The following is a 21,369-nucleotide window of genomic DNA, read 5'->3' as shown; positions in this document are numbered from 1 at the left end:
TAAATAATACAGCCTAGTAAGTGAAGGAATTAAGAGTTCAAATGAGTCCTGCTTTTTAAAAGGATTTGAATGTTTCCATTACATCTGGTGGATTGGTGCTAGTAGCTTAAACAGGTATCAAATGACTCAGTTCATTCTTATGAATAGCTCTTGTTTAGAGAGGGTCATTTCATCTAGATCTGGAAGAAAGTCAGAGGTGGGCACTTGTACGTTAGTTACTTCCACTAGAAAGTCTTTTACATACTGAGATGGGTGTTCATTATAGTATAGTATACCTTTTGGTATACTATAACCTTAATTTTTGTCTCCATCAGAAGGTGAATTCTATCCTAAGAGAATAATGATGAAATTGTTGAAGATTTAAGAGAAGAAAAATCAGACATGTTTCTCCTCTATAATATTGCTTTAAAAATTAAACAACTGAATTATTGACTACTTTGTTGCTAATAGAAAAATAAACCAAATCTACTTAAGCCTCTTTCTTTCACATCCAAAACAAGACTTCTAAAGGAACATATCAGAGACTATATGGGGGAAACTCAAGTATTATAGTTGTAGAACACTTACCCCAGACTGCCATGAAAACAGCAAAGAAGACAGTGGCTCCATTGTCAAAAAGGTGGGTCACCTGGAAATTATACAATCAGAGTTAGGCTAATTTCTCATGTATGATATGGAAATTTGCATTTTTTCAAATTATATAAAAATAGTTATGATGAGTTTAGCAGGGATTCTTCAGTGGATATTTCCTTTGGACCATAAAAAAGAAAGGGGTTCCTTTAAAACTGAAATGGTTCTGATGTGGAAGAGAGAATGTGTTCCTTTATGTGGGGAATCATGTAGTTGAACATATATCACCAGCCCCAATGGTGCTACTAAGAATTCCCTTTTGTGCACTACAAAAACTCTTATACATGCATATGAATATGAATATAGCTATATTTAGGACTAGGAAGGTATTGCTATTGCTGGTTTAAAGGTTTCCAGCTCCCCAAGCTCTGTTTTAATGCTTCATTTCTTCACTTCAAAAACATGGCTATTTTGTTTGTATAGTTTTGAACAAATGTTTTCTGGGTTTCTCTGTGGATTTCAGCATTATAAAGGCAAGAGACCAGAAACATTAACAAAATCCATTTCCACCCTTATTAAAGCCTCCAGTAATCACTATATTTACCTACTGCACACAACACAAAGACAGTTAGCAATACTTTATCGCTAGAATAATATAGTCTACTGCAAACACCACAGCAGAAAAGCAAAAAAATATCTATTCTTACTGCGTAACTGCCAAGCTCATTTCTGCCTCCAGTATAAATCACACCAATGTCCACGCCAAATTGAAATGATAACTGATAGGTTCATAAAGCATAGCCTTTTTAAAAAATATTTTATAGTTCCCTATAAAGTATACTTTACTGTCCCTTGGAGAATGTGCCAAGTATTAGCAGCTCTTTTCATGTTTTCAGAGCATAAAGTATTTCAGATTATACCAAAAGTTTAAACTTTCTCTTTCTTTGAACACAGGAGAGATAGGAAGCATCCAAACACCTAATGTGAGACAAACATCTAAAGCCCATGTATTTCATATTCCAGAGGGATGGATATGCCTGAAAGTTCTGGTGGCACGTAGTTGGTTTATGCTCTCTATCTGATAAGTTCGTAGAAGTGGTAACTTGTACCATTATTTTAGGTTCTGGAATGAAGTGTAGCTGTCATTGGTTTTGGCTGCCCTGATCATTTTGCCTCTATTCTCCTTTCTCCAGGTAACAGATCTCTCTCATACTGGTCCCAAAAGGCATGTGGCTCAAAATAGAACCAATCGGAATACTTCCTCAGGACAGAGATGCAAACATTTGGAGGGAGACAATTTTCTGCTTGTGTTATTAATTTGATAGTAGGTAAATCAGAACGGGTGGGGTACTAACAGGGGCTTCTGTTTCCTAGTAAAATGGTAAGCTAGCTATGCTGATGCTGCCCTCTGCCAAAATAGACCACAGAAAAGCAGGATAGTAGATTCCAGATGCTAACAAAAGAAAACAAACAAAGACCTAGGGAAAACAGAAAATTGCCTTGGAAGGATGTTGTGTGTGTGTGATGGTAGTGATGTGGGGGGCAGTAGGTGGCAGAGTGAGAGCACAGGTTAGAAAAAATATGTATATTATGCTCTTGCCTCCAAGTGGTCCTTGGACAGTTAGTTTCCCTCCCTCAGATAAGTTATAATAAGCCAAACCTCCTGCTTGGCTGGGGCATTGGGAAAATAGGTGCTGCCTGGTCAGCTGTCCATTCTCTCTTAAAACCCAGGGATGGTGGATCACAATCAACCAAGGGAAAGGGCTTATCCCAATTCTTCTTACATTTAAACAGGTTTTAAAATGAAACGGACCATAAATGTTCTCTGGTAGAGAAGCAGCACACAGTGGTACCTGGGCCACATTGTCCTCTCTGTAACTCACCAGGACCCACAGACAAGGGCATGGCTTTTGGCCTTCAAAGTATTTACTGTTCTAGATGTATTAGCCCACAGGCCAAAATAACAGAATATTTGGGGAAGACAATTGCCCCCCCCCAAAAAAAATTCTCAACTAGGCAATATACACTTTCTGAACTAGCATACATTCTATAACAACAGATTGAGGATTTAAAACAGCCACAAAAAATAAGCACAAAAAATATGCTTAAGGACATAAAAGAAGAAACCTAGAATCACAGCAGTCAGCTGTGTGAAGACAACTCATCCACAGAATGATCATATGCACGGGTGGGCAGAGAGAGACCCCTGGGGACCTGGGTGGCCAGTTCTAGGCTGAGAGGCCCTGTGTTCATAAAAAGCTGCAACCATCTTCTTGTTCCATCCAGTATTCATGTGCACCTAAAGTCCCATCAAACCACTCTGACATTTCTCTTTTTACAATATTTTTAGTTATACATGGACACAATATCTTTATTTTGTTTATTTATTTTTATGTGGTGCTGAGCATCGAACCCAGTGCCTCACATGTACAAGACAAGTGCTCTGTCACTGAGCCACAACCCCAGCCCCACTCTGACATTTCTAATAATATTTTTTTATACCTGGGATAGAAGTACATCTCCAACAACAACCCTCCCCTCCCCTTTATTTATTTATTTATTTTTTGGAGAGAGGATCTTGTTTAATTGCAAGAGCTCACTGGGCTGCTATGTCTATCCTCAAATTGCAATCCTCCTGGCTCAGCCTCCTGAGTCACGGGGATTATAGGCCTGTGCCACCACGTCAGGCTGTAATAAAATGTTTCTAAAGGAAACCTAGGACATCTCAATTCTGCCATTCTTCATTTTGTTATGTTTCAAGGCAAGAACACATGTTAGATTCAGAACCGAAACATCTTACAACTCAGTGAGGCACAGAGGTCAAGAAGATATGCTTTCGGGTCTGATAAACCAAGGCCTGACTACTTAATGTAGTATGCCCACGGATGAATAGTTTTTACCTCTCTGGGTCTCTGAGTAAAATGGGGATAATAATAATTACCTTGAAGTTCCTATGAGAATTAGAAATAATAAATGTGGGTTACCTAGTTATTATTATAACTATAGACTATTGTTAAAATTATTATTGTTCTAGATAATTTGTTAGGCAGAGTAACTGCTAATAGAAGCCCCTATATAATTTAAGTACTCTAAACTATTCATGATGGTCCCTTTAAAGAATTATTAACGTTTTCTCCTAAAGAGAACTTCACCCAAGCATAACTTTACATTAAATAAATAATAAATAAATAAAATCCTAAACCAAAGAAACTCAGCTTCTGTTTCTGAGATTTCCCCAAAGCAGAATTTTAAAACCTGAGTCATTCAGGGTTATCTCATGACCTTTAAATAAAACTCTATTACTGAAAGAACTTCTGATCCTCACCAAATCTCTATTTTCCAAGGTTACTCTGTTAAATTTGTTCTCATATACCAAAGATAGGAAAGTGTCTTGTGCTTTTCTGGTTCCTAGTGACACATACTAAAAGCCTAAATCTTTCTAAAATCACAGCTGACTTCTGTGGTTCCCTGAACCACAGGGACCAGCCACCTGCAGTGCTAAAGACATCGTGGATGGGCGGGATCTGGGCTCCCTTCAAATGTTCTCATTTAAAAGGAACAAAAATGTGCAAGACCAACAGAGTAATTAGATAGATCCAGGCTGCAGTAATTGCAGAGGTTCAATAAAATCTGCCAACTCTTTTATATCTAGAATTTGGGCAAATCCATATGCAGTGATTCTTGGAAAAAGAGTTCATTAACCCAAACTCCAGCTAATTTTTTTTTTCCATTAGTGACATTGCCCCTAGGTAAAAAGCCTCTTGGGATTAGATAAATGTGTCCAATAATAAAGTAAGGCATAGCCTGAGAAAGGGACATAACAAAAATCTGATGGAAATAATGGTGCCATGTTTTTTTTTTTTTCAAAGCACTTTCACATACACTGTCTTCTTCAGTCATGACATGCCAATGGAGTGGAAAGAAGATATGTATTACTTGCATTTTATACATGAGAAAACTCAGTTTCAGAAAAGCTGTATATGTACAAGGTCAATGAGGTAAGCAGCTGAGCTGGCTGTGAATCACAGTCTTGTTCACTATAATGATGAGAAAGGGGGAAATGATGGCAGCTATTATTTACTGACATTATGCTCAATATATATTTTACCTCACTTCTTAAAACAAACCTGATGTTCTTCATTTTATAGATGAGAAAGCTCAGCTTCAGGGAGGTTAAATAACTTGTTCCCAGATAAGTAGCAGAGAGCGGTTAAAAATCCAAACCTATGTGTGTCATGTGTCCCTGTGGAGAGCAGGCTGAGCCCTCCCTGAGTTATTCCATGATGTACAGAACAGTTTTTAGGCTGTGTGTAGACCTTTGTGACTCCATTTTGTAAAGCAGTAGTTTGCCATTAGCTACTCCATTCTGAGTTTAAGTGCTGAGCTGGGATAATTCCACACTTCGTTTGTACAAGTAAACAACCACCATCTGCCTGGCACAACCATAAGGCATAAACTAATAAATCAATCAATCATGCTATTAAGAATGACCCCCTGTGAATTTATCAAATTAGTCAGGAGCACACAGTTGCATGGGTATAGCATATCAAACTCACATTGGAAAAAACCAGTCCCACAAGCTTATTGAACATACCAGACCACCAAATGATACAAACCCCTCACTTGAAACCCATAAAAGGAGAGACACACCAAGACTGGATAAGGCAGCATCTTGACCCATCACCTGGCCACTGGTCACAAGTCTTGCCTAGGAAAATTGCCACAGCAATGAACCTCCATCTCTGTCTGGGCTTTAGTAGAAAGTGATTTCTCCTGCCTGTGATGACCACACATGGCCCACTCCAAGCTGACACTGCTATTCATCTGGACCTTGGCCTAGAATAAGTTCTTGCACTTTGACAGCTCTGCACCCTGAACAAGTTCTTTGGCTAGTTCCTAATCTTATCTGACCCTCTACGGTGACTCTTCACATTTGTATCTCTCTCTGCCTTTGCTCTTAGTTCAGCCTCCTGAACCCCTGTGGTACCCTTAATCCTTTCTTAGCCTTTCTTTTATATATCTATATCTATAGATACAGATATAGACATATAGAGAGATATTATATATATAATATACACACATATATTTGTGTAAAGTGTAATGTGTGACTTGAGTGTTAATAGATATTAGAAATTAAAATTGGAGTAAAAGAACCTGTGATTGCCCAGCTTATGATTACCAGGTAAGTCTCACAAGTATTCAGTGAACTGCCACTGATGAAAATGGTGTAGCTTGTAAATTTATTATTCAATAATTTCTGACATTGTAGAAAGACACAAATGTGTTTGGTCTATGTTAATGAAAAGACTTGCTCATGACAGTCTCCAATAATAACACAAGAATACCCAGGGTCCTGGATTAGTAAAGGAATACTTAGAGAATGGGTTTTAGTCATGTTTGCTGTCATGGATCCCTTTGGCAGTCTGGTGAAACCTGTTCACACCTTCTCAGAATAATATTTTTAAATATAAAAAGAAGTAGACAGGATTACAAGAGCAAAACAACACAAAACACACCAATTCTCTCAGAATTTACAATATTATGAGAGACCTATATCATTGCTCAATGTGTCATGAATAATACAAATAATTTACTTTAAATAACAATAAAAATTTGAACTTTTCTCTTTGCACTGTGCCATGCTGTAGCTTCTTGTGATGATACCTAGAAACATATCTTTTAAATACATGTTGTTTTGGTTTGAATATGACGTATCACCTGAAAAGTTCATGTTAGGCGAAGCAGGAATATGCAGAGGTGAAACAATAAATTATCAGAGCTGTAACCTCATCAGTGGACTAACCCATTGGCTGGATTAACAATTTGAATGGATTACTATGTGTAACTGCAGGCAGGTAGGGCATGGCTGGAGGAGGTAGGTCAAGGCGGGGGGGTGTGTGCCCCTGGAGATTATATATCTTATCCCTAGATTCTGCCCCCATCCCCCTTTCTGGCTGCCATTAGCTGAAAAATGTTCTTCCACTATGCCCTTCCCCATGATCTTCTGCCTTACCTCAATCCCAGAGCAATGGAGTTGGCCAACCGTGGAATGAACCTGAGACACTGTGAACCACAATAAACTTTTCCTTCTCTAAGTTGCTCTTGTTAGGTATTTTGGTCACAGTGGCCAAGAGCTGACAAATACATATGTCCATTTAAAAAGATGTTTGCATTAGACTACTGAATGATGGCGATAAGTGTATCCTACAACATTAGCTTGCATATGAAAGACTGGAAATGACAGAGAATATAGTTACTCACGGTCCCTCAGGGAGGTGTATGTCAAATTCAATCCACCTAATATGCTGCCTGTTTGGATTTACCTTGGCATAAACACAGCTGTCGGACAGCCTCATGAATGGACAGTATTTATCACACACAGGACACATGATGATATCTGTAGCTTGGCAGACTTCTTTACTGGAAAAGAAAACAGGAAAATACTGCTTTTTGATGACATGGACCATCGTTTTTCTCCTGCAAATTCAATAAAATGTTCAACTGATAAAATTCAGTAGATTAAATTTTTGCTCTTGGAACCTTCTTAGTCTTTTCTGTTTTTATATAAATAAGTTCCTATACAGTTTAATAGTTTGATAAACCTACTTATTTATGAAGCTGTTTCTTGGCTTTACAAATTAATGTTACACTTGGGAAAATATATGAAACAAAACATCGGTGGTCATACCCCAAATTATATAAAAGTTCTTCACAAAATTTCTTAGGTCTGAAGCAATTTCATAATGAATTATGGAAGCAACAAGATACCTAAAAGTGCCTAATTTAAACTCTGTGTGCATGACAAAACTAAAAATGGAGGACTAAATAAAAATAACTTGGGACCTTAATCCTGGGAGAAAATTATCTCTCATTAATAATTTCAGTAAGTAAAATATTTCAGTAGGGAGGAGACTCAATCACTCACTTTTATTTTTGTGATCACTTTTAAAAGATACATTTATTATTTAAGGTCACCATCCAGTTTTGCAATAAGATTTTTGTGAATATCTTAAACTATATTCTGGTGAGAGAACCAAGGAAACAATGATTGACCGTGAACCATTCCCAGGACACTGGTAAGTTGGTGAGCTGTATTTGTGATCTAGGTGTTTAAATGGTCCTTATAAAAATCAGAATTCATGAAAAAGGATTGTAAGGCCATTATTTGAAGTAGGTAAAAGTTTTAGGACAGGTAAAAGAAGGAAGAGAGCAGTTTTTAGCCAGTGAATGAAAGTGATTTGCTCCAGGTGTGTGTATTTATGTCTATAAAGGCAACTTTTGCTTCCTTAATCGCTGAAGACCATCGCAACAAGAACAATGGGTGGAGACAAGTAGTGAATTGAGCCTTTTGAGGTTTTCCATCAAAGATTGGGAAGGAAGTTGGAATGAAAAGCTGTGCTTCCAGTCTGTGAATACCCCCAAAGCATAAGGAACCATTTTTAAATACTCAGCAAAGGCAGGCCCACCCGAGAGCTCCCCGTACCTGACTTGGCAGTGATCCAGGGTGGTGACTCCGTACAGAAAGACGAACAATCCGATGAAGGCAGCTGGGAAGAGCATGCCGGTGTACCAGCCCAACCAGGCAAAGTACAGCCCGATCTTCTCTCCAAAGTACCGCCTGTGTGAGGCACGACAGACTTAGAAATTACAGTCAAGTGTGTGAAGTTCAGCACTGGAACACTTTGTTCAGTCATTTTACACTGTAGTGGCCTTCCTGATAAAACGCAGAGAAGGTAAGCGAAGAGAAGGGAACATTTGATCCAATATAGGCTTGGGGTTTAATTTCTTCTCCTTTTACTTTATATCAGAAATAGAATTGGCCCTTCCATCCAAGAGTGGGATTATACACAAGCATGTTCTGAGAACACAGATTGGATTGGAAGGGGCCAGAGTAGGAAAAGGGAGGCAAAGTAGGGGATGCCTGTTATAATAGGTAATAGGTGGAGGTAAAGGGAGAAGCAGAAGAGATGCAGGGATCTTAGGGGGTGGTTAGACTCAAGAGGTCTGGAGCAAATACGATCTACAGGACAAGAAGTATTTAAGAGATTAGATTCCTGAGACGCTCCACAAATCCATCTACTCATTCCTCTTGTTTCTGCCGACATAAATCCTGCTGCTCTTCCAGGACTCAGTTCTCAGAGATTTCCACATGGGTGCTGACCCACATCCATCCCTTCCATTTTTCCAAATAGTAAAACTTAGAGCCTCCCTCACACACGTTACCTCATCGTGGACGGTCTGGTATTTTTCTAATTATCTCAAGAGTGCAGGGCACGTTTGCCTGAAGGAAAATGAGTTTCTCAACACTAGAGACCATTTATCTTTGTCAACAGTACTTAGCACAGTATTAGAAATAAAATGAACAGCTAATTAATACTCATTGAGTAACTGTAAAATCTTGATCAAAACACTGTCATGGGTGGAGATAGTAATGATCTGTAATTTCTAATCAATCTAATTCTGTAACATGGGACTGAGATTGGGAAGAGAATTTTTTTTTCCTTTCTCACTATTCTTCATGCATTGAGTCTGGTCAAAGGAAAATTATCTCATCTCAGAAAATAGTTTCAGCTCATCCAGATCATCTGGATCATTTGTTACCAACACAAAAAAGAGTACACAATTCGTCAATGTCCTTGGAGCATCAGGAGTAAGCACTTGGCAACAAGGTAATATGGGCTCTCTTAGGAAGAACAATTACTCAGGGGGATGAAATGGTTATCTTTTTGTTTTTCCCACAGAGCTCACTTTTTAGGGCCCCAGTGTAAGTGAAACACATCCAGCTAGTCTAGGAAATGAGACATGACACTCTCATTAATGAGGAATCCATGAAGTGAGGATGGTCATTAGTCAACCTTAATAACCAGTCTCTAATTAAACAATGAGATGTCAGAGAATAGGGCTGTTATGGCAGAAGGTTGGGAAGATATGATTTTTAAAAACATACATTTTCACTTCACAATTATCATATATTAAAAGCTGATATACTTTCTGACCTGTAATTAAAGCAAATTTTAAATGCTGGTAGTTTTCAATTAAAATTAAAATAGGGCTGAAGTGTATTGGAATGTGCTATTTACATGGTAAAAGTTGAGTATCCCTTATCTAAAATGCTTTGGATCAACAGTGTTTCATATTTCGGGTTTTTTAAATTTTGGAATGTATACAAATATATAAGTTAATTTGAAGACAGTACCTAAGTGTAATATGAAATTCCTTTGTTTCATATACACCTCATAAACATAGTCTGAGGGTAATTTTGTGCAATCTTTTTTTTTTGTATGCCTACATTCTGGGTGGTAGGTACCAGAGATTGATCTCAGGGACACTGAACCTCTGAGCCACATCCACAGACCTATTTTGAATTTTGTTTAGAGACAGGGTCTCACTGAGTTGCTTAGCACCTTGCTATTGCTGAGGCTGGCTTCGAACTCACCATCCTCCTGTCTCAGCCTCCCTAGCCGCTGGGATCACAGGCATGTGCCACCCCACCCTGCTCCTATGCCTACATCTTGACTGTCTGTGATGCATCCCATGAGATCAGGTGTGGAATTTTCCACTTGTGGCATCACGTTAGTGCTCAAAGAATTTTGGAATATGGGCCATTTTGGATTTTAGATTTTTATATCAGGGATACTCAACAATATTCCATTTTGTGATTAATGCATGTAAGCAGTATTACCTCTCTATAGAACGATTTGTCAATGGCAGTCACAAGGGTAACCTGCTCCTCAAGTGGTCTCCCAGGCAGCCTTGCCCATCTCCTGTGCCCTTCCTGGGCCCCAACCTTGTCAGAGGGAAAGTCAGTTTACGCAGAAAACCAGTGTTCTCTGTCAAACTACCCTCAGGGAAGAAGTGCAATTGCAGCAAGAACTCTGCACTTCGGAACCTTTTTTTTCCCTCCGTGATGGCTCATCTTTCAGTGAAGACTTTCTATTTGCAGCTGGTTAAAAACTCACCTGACAAGATCCAAAGGCTGGTATTTATACCACACGCCCCAGGAAGCCCAGCACTCATAGAGTAGATGCCGGTGGTTCACAGCTCCGTGGGTTCGAATGGAGTTCTTACTTCTGTAACTTCCCTGGGATAAAAACACCATTGCCAATGAGGGGATATCCACACAGCCACAAGGAAACGCTGAGGGTAACATTAGCAGGAGTAGCAACAGGGGTGAGAAGAAGGAAAAAGCAGCCCTCTCTGTTAAAAGGGACATAGTTTGGTTAATCTGGATGTCATCTTGCTGATAATGACATCTGGTAAACATCAGGCAGGTTTCAACTGAGCTCGGATTCAGTCCCACTGCTTTTTATGTAGGAGATCATGGACAAGCCCCCTCAATACTCTTGAGTCCTGATTTCCCAATGTCTTAGAACCAAGCGTGGTTAGATCTCTTCCCTGTTTCACTCAAGGTAAAGTAATTGGTATCAACAGCCATAGCCACAGCCTTTTCACAGCCTGATCAACAGGAAAATCCTGGAATGTGAAAGCTGGAAGCCACCTTGGGATTCTAATCATTCAAATCAAATTCAACGTCCTCATTCAACAAATGAGGGAACCAAGGGCCAGAGAGCTGGTTGTTTTTCTGAGGTCAGTTGTGGCAATGGTAGTTTGACCAACAGAAAATAAACTTTTGGAGGCAAATGAATTATTCACATTAGCCTGAGAAGCCCATTCTTTATGGAAAGAATAAAGGGGTGGGAATAAAGGAAAGTGGGTGTGTCTCAGTTCAACCACCAACTCACTGTGTGATTCCAAGGAGGGTGAACTTTTCTCTCAAACTCTATTTAAATAGATTTGTAACATGGAACAAGGGCAACAATACCTGTCCTTCCTGCCTGTGAAGGTGGTTGTGAGGCCGAATAATATAAATGAATTAAACTGAGAGCAAAAAGTTAAAAAGGGAGCTGGGTGTGGTGGCGCATACTTGTAATCCCAGCAGCTTGAGAGGCTGAGACAAGAGGATCACAAGTTCAAAGCCAGCCTCAGAAAAAGGGAGGCGCTTAGCAGTTCAGTGAGACCCTGTCTCTAAATAAAATGCAAAATAGGGCTGGGGATGTGGCTCAGTGGTCAAGTGCCCCTTAGTTCAATCCCTGGTTACCCTCCACCCAAAAAATTTAAAACAGTAATGGTATTATTACTGTGGTTGTTATTACTAATTTGGAAATTTTCTTTTCATAGAATATAGGGCTTTACTCTGTAGAGACTCCCACAAGTTACTCTGTGGGTTTTTTGTAGTTGCCTCTGCTTGGATGTCCTCATGCCAGGCTATCTACTCCCCTGCCATTGTACATCTGCCCACCATTACTTGGATATGTACCAGGGGTAAGGGCTTGGAGTGGGGAGAATGTGGTACCCATAGAAACATTCTCTAGGCAAAGCCAGCCTATAACCACAGGAAGCTACACAGAAACTTTTGGGGAAAATCTGTCTTCAGAGTTCAGAAATACATGCATGTGGCCTCTGTAAACCTTTGTGTCAAAATGATTGCTTTGGTCAACCTAAAAGAAACATTAAAAAAAAAATGTCTCTCAGTCATCTGTAAATAGCATTTCAGACCACAGCTTCTAGTTTTCTTAATAATTATGGTTCTAAAAATTCTACCTCACCTTTGACATCCTCTTAGTGTTCAAAATCAAGAGAAAAACAATTATAAGCCAAATAAAAAGTACATTTTGGGAAGACTTGCCATTTATGGAGAGGTGGAATTGTCCTCCAAAGTTTATTGGCAAACAGTTTCAACCTGGTTAATTTGTTTGCACAGAATTGGGGCTAGGACATTTGTCTTGTAGTTTCTGTGTTCTATAGTGATGGTACATGGTAGAGCTTAACACTGTGAAAATGACAATAACCTCTCAATAATCATGAGAGAACTCAGGTATAGAATTCTGGGTTAGATAATCCAAGATCTACTGGAAAACCAAATTAAGCATGCTCACCATTATGCTTTTCAAAGTCATTATGTATCACAAAGACCAGGAAGTAAATAAGGAAAATATCAACATCTATACATATCTTATAATGATGAATACAATACTATTAATTTCCTTTATCACCCTTTGTTTATTGGAAACTTTGCAAAATGACTTCCTACCACTCTTTCAAGGAATACCTACAAATTTATTTATTGCAAAGACTATTTCAAAAACATTTCCCTCTCTGTCTGGTGCCTCATGCAAATTTTCAATGACTTTTAAATTGCATGATTTATAGTCCCTAAGCCGTTCCTCTGAATTCATGCTGAATGACTCTTAAGTGTTCTTTCAATTATAGAAAAAGACATAGAGAAATAAATCTATGCTGAGGGAGAGATAAAAGAATGCAGATAGACCCTCCCCAATTACCCATTAAACAAATCAAATTCATTCTAAGCAAATATCTACAGTTCTGAGCCATAGCAACAAACTCAATTGATGACTGTCCCTAGAAGCCAGTTTTAGTAACAAGTTAAAAGGAAGATAAGAAGAAAATGCAGCACAATACCTCATGCAGGGGAAAAGCAGCTTCATAGGAGCCATTGGTAAGCAAGCGATTCAGACCTAAAGCAACAAATAAGCCCATTCCAGTTAATAGTGAGTTTAGATCCTCACAATTCTCAAGACTACCAAGATCAGTACTTTCTGGAAAAAAAAAAAAAGAATCCAGGCTTTAAAAAAATTCAAACCTACTTGGGGTGACCAACAGTTTAAAAAGAAAACTTTGAAATCTGCTAGGTAATTGGGATCAATTGCTGGGAAATCTGTTTGTTTGTTTGTTTTAAATATTGAGTTGTCAAGAATGAATAGATTCAAAGTGTACAGTGTGATAATTTGATATACATAATACACTATCATGATTACAACAATCTAATTAATGAATATTTCCATCACCACCTATGCTGTACCTTAGGTCCCAGAACTTATTCATTTTATAAGTGAAACTTTGTACCCTTTGACCAGCATCTTCCTGTTTCTCCTTTTCTATTTTGCTTCCAAAAGTTTGACTTGTTTAGATTCCAATAAGTAAAATCATGCAGTATTGTCTTTCTGTGTTTGGCTTATTTCACCCAGCAAAATATCCTCCAAGTTCATCTATGCTGTCATAATGGCAGGATTTTTTTTCTTTTTATGGCTGAAGAACATTCCATTGTGTATATGTACAATTTCTTTATCCACTCATCTGTCCATAGACATGTAGGTTGTTTCTGTATCTTGGCTATTGTGAGTAATGCTGAATAAACACAGGGGTGCAGATGTCTTTTCAACATACTGATTTCACTTTCTCTGGACGTGTACCCAGAAGTGGAATTGCTGGGTCATATAGTAATTCTATTTTAAATTGTTTGAGAACCCTCCATACCTTTCCACAATGACTACACCAATTTCCATTTCTACCAGCAGTGTATGGGAGATTTCTTTTCTCCACATTCTCACCATATTTAACTCTTTATCTTTTTGATAACAGCTTTTCTAATTCTAATGGGTGTGATATGATATCATTGTGGTTTTTGATTTGCATTTCTCTGATGATTAGTGATGTTGAGTGCATTTTCATATTCCTGTTGGCCATTTGCACATTTTCTCTAGGAAGATGAAAAATGTCTATTCAGGTCCTTTGCTTATTTTAAAATTAGGTTATCTTTTTTTTTGCTATTGCTATTTGTAAGTTTCATATATATTTTGAATATTAACCCTTTATCAGATATATGGTTTGCAAATATTTTTTTCCCATTTTGTAGATTGTCTTTTCAATTTGTTGATTGTTTCCATTGCTATGTAGAAGCTTTTTGGAAATCAGTTTTCAAACAAAAAACAATGAAGCACATCTAGTACAGTGCTTGGCATAGAAGGGAATGCACAGAGAGAAGCAGATCAATGTGTCGTTTAAAAGAAAAAAAGGATAATTTTAAGTCAGAAGCTCTTCTGTTTTGACCTAGAAGCTTCATTGTAGAAAAACTTAACTCTTCTGCATTAGACTAATGGTCCGACTTTGGAAAAGTTCCTTTGTCCTCAGGCTTCAATTTTCTCATCCATAAAATAGGAGTGTAGGTAGATACATAGATCTTTTAAAAGAATAGCTTTAATGAGTTATAACGAAGATATAATAAATAGAACACACTTGAAGTGTATAATTAGATGTATTCTGGCATATATACTCACGAGACTATTAACACAACCAAGATGTTCATCAAACTTCCAAAGTTTTATCATGCCACTTAGTAGTCTGCCGTTCTTCCCCACGTTGTCTCCATGCAAACGTTGATCTGCTTTTTCTCACTATCAATCATCTGCATTTTCTAGAGTTCCACATAAATGTAGTCAATAAGTATTTGCTATTTTTCATCTGACTTCTTTTACTCTAAATAATTATTTTGGGATTTACCCATACAGTTATAAATGTCAGTAGTTTCTTTCTCTTTTTTGCTGTGTAGCTTCCATCATCTGGTATATAACAATTTGTTCATGTGAGTATGTAAGAGTTTTTTATATATTTTCCTGATGATGGACATTTGGGGTATTTCTAGCGTAGGACTATTACAAATAGAGCTGCTATTATACTCATGTAAAAGTTTGCATGGATGTGTGGCTTCACTTTTTCTTTGAATAAATTCGTAGATGTGCAATGGCTAGATCATACAGCAGGTATGTGTTTAGTTTTTTGAGAAAACACCAACTGTTTTCTTGAGTGTTTGTACAGTTTCACATTTTCATTAACAGTGGACAAGGGTTCAAGTTCTCCCACATCCTCATCAACACTTGGGAGTGGTGAGTCCTTTTCATTTCAGCCATTCTAATGTGTGTGTTGTGATTTTCATTGTGGCTTTAATTTGTATTCCCTCATGAATAATGTTGCTAAAAATATTTTCATGTGCTTGTTTGCCACCAACATATCTTCTGTAATATGTGTTTAAATCTTATGCCCATTGCAAATTTTTTATAACAAGTTTTTTTTAATAGTTGTAGATGGACAGAATGCGTTTATTTTATTTGTTTATTTTTATGAGGTGCTACAGATCAAACCCAATGCCTTACATATGGTAGGCAAGTGCTTTGCCACTGAGCTACAGTCTCAAATCTATAACAAGTTTTGAGAGGTTTTGATATATTTTAGATACTGTTAGATATATGCTTTGGAATTTTTTTCCTTAGTATGTGGCTTCTCTTTTTATTCTCTTAAAAATCTTTCTCTAAAGAGCAAACTTTTAATTTTGATGAAGTCCAACTTATCTATTTGTTTATTTTATGATTTGCATCTTTTTAATGAATTGAAATAGATTAACTTTCTTTATCATTATAAAATGAACTTTCTTTGTCCCGGGTGATATTCTTTGCTTTGAAATCTACTTTTCTGGCATCAGTATATCCACTTAAGTTTCCTTTTCATTATAGTAACATATCTTTTCCAATCCTTTTACTTTTAACCTATTTGTCTCTTTATATTTAAGGTGTTCTTCTTGCAGGAAGTAATAACTTAGACTGTGTTTTATTCCATGTATTAATCTCTGGTGTTCGGATTGAGGTCTTTAGACCACTTATCACTGATAGTTTTAGATGTACATACAAGTCTGTGACCACACTGTTTTCTACTTGTTCCATTTGTTCTTTTCTTATTTTATGGGTTTTTTTTGGGGGGGTACTACTTATTTTTCATGATTCCATTTATCTGTGTCGGCTCTTTAGCCATCACTCTTTGTTCTTGCTCTGATAGTGGTTGATTTAGAGTTTAGAGCACATCTTTCACTCATCACAGTCTACCTTCAAGTGAAAGTCCCATGAAATTGGAGGCTGCTTTTCTTCCCTTATAACCTTTAAGCTATTGATAACATGTAGTTTACTTTGACATACTTTATAAACCTCACATTACAGTGTTATTATTTTGATTTAAGTGGTCAGTTATCTACTAATGATATTTAAAGCATAAGAATATTTATATATTTTTTCCTGAAGTACATCTTTAACATATCTTATAGGAGAAATCTTATAGTGATGAATTCTTTCAGTTTTAATATGTCTGAAAAATTCTTTATTTTACCTCCATTTTTGGGAAGATTTTTTTCACCCGTATAGAATTCTAAGTTGACTTTTTTTTTCTCTTAATATTTTAAAGATTTGCTCTATTGTAATCTAATTTGATTATATTCAAAGTGAGAAATCTGCAATGAAGTTAACCTTTGTGCCTTTGTATGGTCATGTCTGCAGATCTTGGAAACTCTACTTTCTAGAACTTTGTTCTGTGAGCTATAGATGCCTGGGTCTCCCGGGACTCTCAGCAACATCTTCTCAACTTGAAATCTCCCCAGCTTTGCCTGGATTCTCCTTCCTTGTCAATTGAAAGGTAGTCAGTTGTGGGGCTCATTTGTTTTCTGTTTCCAAGGATCCCTGATTTGGGTTTCCTAATGTTCAGTGTCTTGAAACTAACTGTGTCATATAATTTACCTTTTTCCTTTTTTGGTTGTTTCAGATGGGAGAATAAATCTCATGCCTGTTCTTTCACCTTGGCCAGAAGTAGAAGTTTAACATGTTGCTCTTTAAAGTTACTTTCAGGTCAAGATTTATGTTACTTCCTAAAGCAAACCTCAAAGATGATGGTTAGATTGATATCTCTCAAGTGGCCTATAAGAAGAATGGTCTCTATATTTTAGATACTGACCAGAATCCAGGGGTTTTCATAACTGAAAAGTCCTACAAGCATGACCCCCCTTCTTATTGATGGAGGGTCAATCAAACGTTTGGGTACTTTAAATTACAGCAACACACTGATATATTTAAACTGCTTGACAGTAATAGTACATATCCAAAAAAGACAGTTGAAAGATAAATATTGGTGGGGCTTTGTATTTTGTCTAGCACAGAGGAAGCCCTCAAGAAATATCTTTGTAATTAATGAACTAGTTATTGATTATGTATAAAGCTTTGATTTCCTGGAGTATCTATTGAATATTCTATGTATGTCCTTGATACATTTCAAATATCCCAGATGTTAGAAAAAATAGGATCACAGAGACATAATAAGAGACTCTGATGATAACCTTTGTGTTTATCATAACTTACCAAGTTCTGCAAAGTGATAAAGTAGCTCATATTTAAAGTTTACGACTTTACTAACTTCACTTTTAAAAACACACATTTTGAAAATACAAATACCTTTCAAGATTTATTGTATGCACACATGTTGCTCAATGAATCTTTGTTGAGTTATTAATTGCTCTATTTTAAAGTGAGCTTTACCAGGTTTGATTTTCACAGTTGCAATAAATTCAGAGTAAGTTTGAAAAACTTACATAGTGGCAGTTTATACTCCACTAAAACACCCTTATGAATCATGTCTACAAATCAATATTTTTGTGTTATTTCTAATCAATGTTGGCTCATGCAAGATGACAGAAAGTTTCAGGCAGAAAATAACATTGGATAAACATTAATTCTATCAAGAAATTGAATTTTTTTCCAACTTCCAGGTTGTTAATTTATGAAACCAAAGATGACAACGAAGTAAGTAAAGAGACCATTTGTAGTTTTACTCTACATTTTTAATCATAATGCATAATCTTGGCTTAATAATTTTTTCTGTGAATGGTTATATCTAATTAGTCATATTTCAATTTCATCCTTATTGAAGTGCTGAAGGTTTTAAAGAGAATCCTTCACCTCATTTCATCAAATCAGAGAAGCTTTTAGAATCTCTTTACTATACTTCAGTGCTCCTTCAGAACACTGAAAAAACACTGTCTCTGCCCTTTTATCTCCTTTTGTCTAACTGTAAAAACAGCTCCCAATTTGAGATGCAAATATTATTATACCATAATAATTGCTGTATAGCCTCACAGTACAGTTGGCAATTGTATAGGATACTCATAGGGAGACAGCAATCATTTAAAAAATATTTTCAGTTCAGTTCAACAAGCATTTTTTGAGTTCTTTCTAGAAGCCAGACACTGTGCTAGATCATGATAATGAAAAGATGAATAAGACAGCTTGTTTATAGTTTTGGAGCTTTTTATCTAGACCAGCAGTTTTCAGTAGTAACTTTTCAGCATACTAGTTTGGCACATGAATTGCAAGGTAGACTGCAAATGCTAATATCAGTGTTAGTAAAGGTGCTGTCTTTTGAGTTATTTGTGTTTTATGAAATAATCCAGAATAGCTACTGCCATAATAATTTGATATTCACTCACTTGTTTTCTAGTATGTTCATAACTAAAAAAAATAAAGTATGGTAGAAAGGTATACATGCTATCCAAATTTGTTGAAAAAAAAAGTGTAGGAGTTAATATTTAAATTACTTTGGATGCAAAATGTTGGCAGTGGTTCTTTTTAGGTGGTAGATTTGCATAATGTCATTGAAAGCAATTGTAGACAATAAAAGAAGAGTTGTATAATATTAAAGTCATCAAATAAACACTCCAAAAATAATTGTCATAGGAATTCAGAAGAGGGAAGAATTCATTTAAGTTAGATAGGCACAGAGGACTTTATGGAGAGGGTATATTTTAAGGATGGATGAGTTCCATAGAGAGAAAGTGATGTGTTCAACTACAACACCATCCAAGTTATGAAAGATCTACATTAGGTTTATTTCTCTACATGCACCTGCACCGACTTTCTCTGAATATATATTCCAGGTGTATTTGGATCTAGACCAGGTAGCTATCTATTTCTCCCTATTCTATTTTAATTTATGCAGCTTGGGATCAAAGTAGATTTTTTTTTTTTTGGCAGCTTCATTATTCTAGTGACTCACACTGAGCTTGAATTCAACTTAACTCTCAAATCTGTTCTTCTCATGGTGTTGTTGAGAAACATTTCTCCCACACTGTACTGGGGCAGTTGTTTTGCTGATCTGAGTGTAGGACTTTACATTTACAAACTGTTAAATGTCATCTTGCTAGATTTGGCCTAGAGTACCAACCTGCTGAGATCACTGAGGTTCCTGATTCCAATGTATATATCCTTCAGCTTTGCCCCATGAGAGCATTAGATTATGTATCAGTTATCAATGTATTGTGCCCTTTAGCCCCAAATGCATCTTGATTGTGTGCTTTGCAGTAATGGAGCTGGACCTTGTAAATATTTCTACTTTATCAACTGGTAATACCTCTACGTGTTAACTGATGGAGGAAGGAGTTCCTCTTCCTGATACTGGTATCTTTCACCAGGCTTTTGCTGCACCCATTTTTATAGCACCCAGCTCCTGTAGTATGTGGTGACCAACAGCACATGACACTCCTCAAGGGAGTAGCTCTGTGGGTGGCTTCACAGAGCAGCGCGACTGGAGCAACATATGCCAATGAGCAACTTCTCTTTGACCCTTGTAGGTAGATCCCCCAGTACTCCAGACAGCAGACCCCCCAACAGGTCTCCACCAGACTCCTTTGCCCAGCTGCCCCCCTGCCAATAGGGTCTGGATTTCAGTTTTGTCAGAGGAAACTGCTAATCTCTACTATTCTTCTATTCTTCAGCGTTCCCTTGACCAGCCAATCTTTCATGACTCCAATCTCTGGTCATAGTTAATTATTTATATTAAACTTTCCCTGTCCAGATTATATGTGCTTTTGCTTCTTTATTGAATCCAGACGGATATAGGTCATTATTAAAAGTATCAGTAAAATCTTTGTTGGGACTAAGCCTCTCAAACCTTTCTAACACACAATTCCTGTTTAATAAGGCAGGAAATTTGGTAATTTAATATGGGAAGATTCTCATAAAAATGCCTAAAATATAAATTGTGGAGGCTGTTTCATGGGGAAGGTGATTATTTGGAGAATTAACTTAAGTGTGACAACTCCCTCAGCCTGGAACCTTCCATCCTCCCATGCTGCCTCCTTATCACTCAGACCTCAATTCAGATTTCAGGTCCTCAGGAGGTTTTCCCTGACCACCCCAATCTCAGTTAGCTTGGCCAGTCTATCTCTGTAACCACCCATTTTAATTTCTTCATGTTACTTACTATATTTACCTGTTTGTTGTTTTCTCCTTCTACCCTCTTGGACAAAATCTCCAGAGTAGAATTGTGCTCATCTCCCTAACTCCTTGCTCAGTGCCTGGCACATGGTAGGCACTCCATAAATATTTGTGGAATTGAGAGAAATTCTCCATGATCTTAGATTAATGACATGATGTGCTTTTTAGAGAAGATACATAAGGATGCTAGGAAGATTTTACACTTACGAACAACTCATCAAAGTAATGGAGGTTTTATAAATGATAAGCATTTCTAGAATTGACTCAAAAATAATGACATCAAAGGAGGAAAACTAATCTCCAAATCTAAATGTAGTATGTCATACTCCATATGCCACTCACCGATTTTGTTTTTTCCTTCTTCGTACTTTATTCTTTGCAGAATGTGATGTACAATTCTACTTCTTGTGGCATTGTTGAAGAAAGTGTCTTTGTTGTGGATGATGAAGCTGCACATACACATTGAAAACACAAAGCTGAGGATTAATTGGCAGTGAGAGATCTCATGTGTTATCATTGGGTGCTGCTCGGATGGAGGTATCTTGAAGCCATCCTAAAGGGTATGTCTGGAACAGCAGGAGAGAGCCCAGAGATGGCACCAAAGCAGTAGGACCATGAGTCTAAGCAGTTTTGGTTCTCAGAATTCTGAGCAGTAACAGCATTAAGCCAGGAAGGAGCTGGAGATATATGAAATTATAAAACCTTAAAACGAACTAATAACAAATATAGGTCTTATTTTTTCACTTTTGCTTAGTAAGGTCACGAAATAAATTCAACTAAAGATTTGTTTGGTTTTTATCTCCATGTCCTTTACCCCTGCCTCTTCCCATGTCATAATCAGGTGGTTCTCCAGGAATTTTTA

At 37.2% G+C, this 21,369-nt stretch overlaps 1 protein-coding gene across 5 annotated transcripts in view; it reads right to left on the bottom strand.

Moving 5' to 3' along the window:
- Nucleotides 1-21,369, bottom strand: part of Ano4 (anoctamin 4) — a 191,340-nt gene that overhangs the window by 62,977 nt on the left and 106,994 nt on the right. For all 5 annotated transcript variants that reach the window (XM_058574231.1, XM_058574230.1, XM_046429758.2 and 2 more), the window contains 6 exons: nt 20,850-20,956; nt 13,051-13,106; nt 10,530-10,651; nt 8,054-8,188; nt 6,894-6,990; nt 568-628 (listed from right to left, as the gene is read on the bottom strand). In XM_058574231.1, coding sequence (XP_058430214.1) covers nt 568-628; nt 6,894-6,990; nt 8,054-8,188; nt 10,530-10,651; nt 13,051-13,106; nt 20,850-20,956 — 578 coding nt within the window. The remainder of the gene's footprint in view (nt 1-567; nt 629-6,893; nt 6,991-8,053; nt 8,189-10,529; nt 10,652-13,050; nt 13,107-20,849; nt 20,957-21,369) is intronic.

Source organism: Marmota monax, unplaced genomic scaffold, assembly GCF_021218885.2.
Source record: "Marmota monax isolate L192 unplaced genomic scaffold, Marmota_monax_Labrador192_F-V1.1 WCK01_AAM20220418_F8-fsc00051, whole genome shotgun sequence".
Classification (NCBI taxonomy): domain Eukaryota; kingdom Metazoa; phylum Chordata; class Mammalia; order Rodentia; family Sciuridae; genus Marmota; species Marmota monax.
This window is presented reverse-complemented; position numbering and strand designations above follow the sequence as displayed.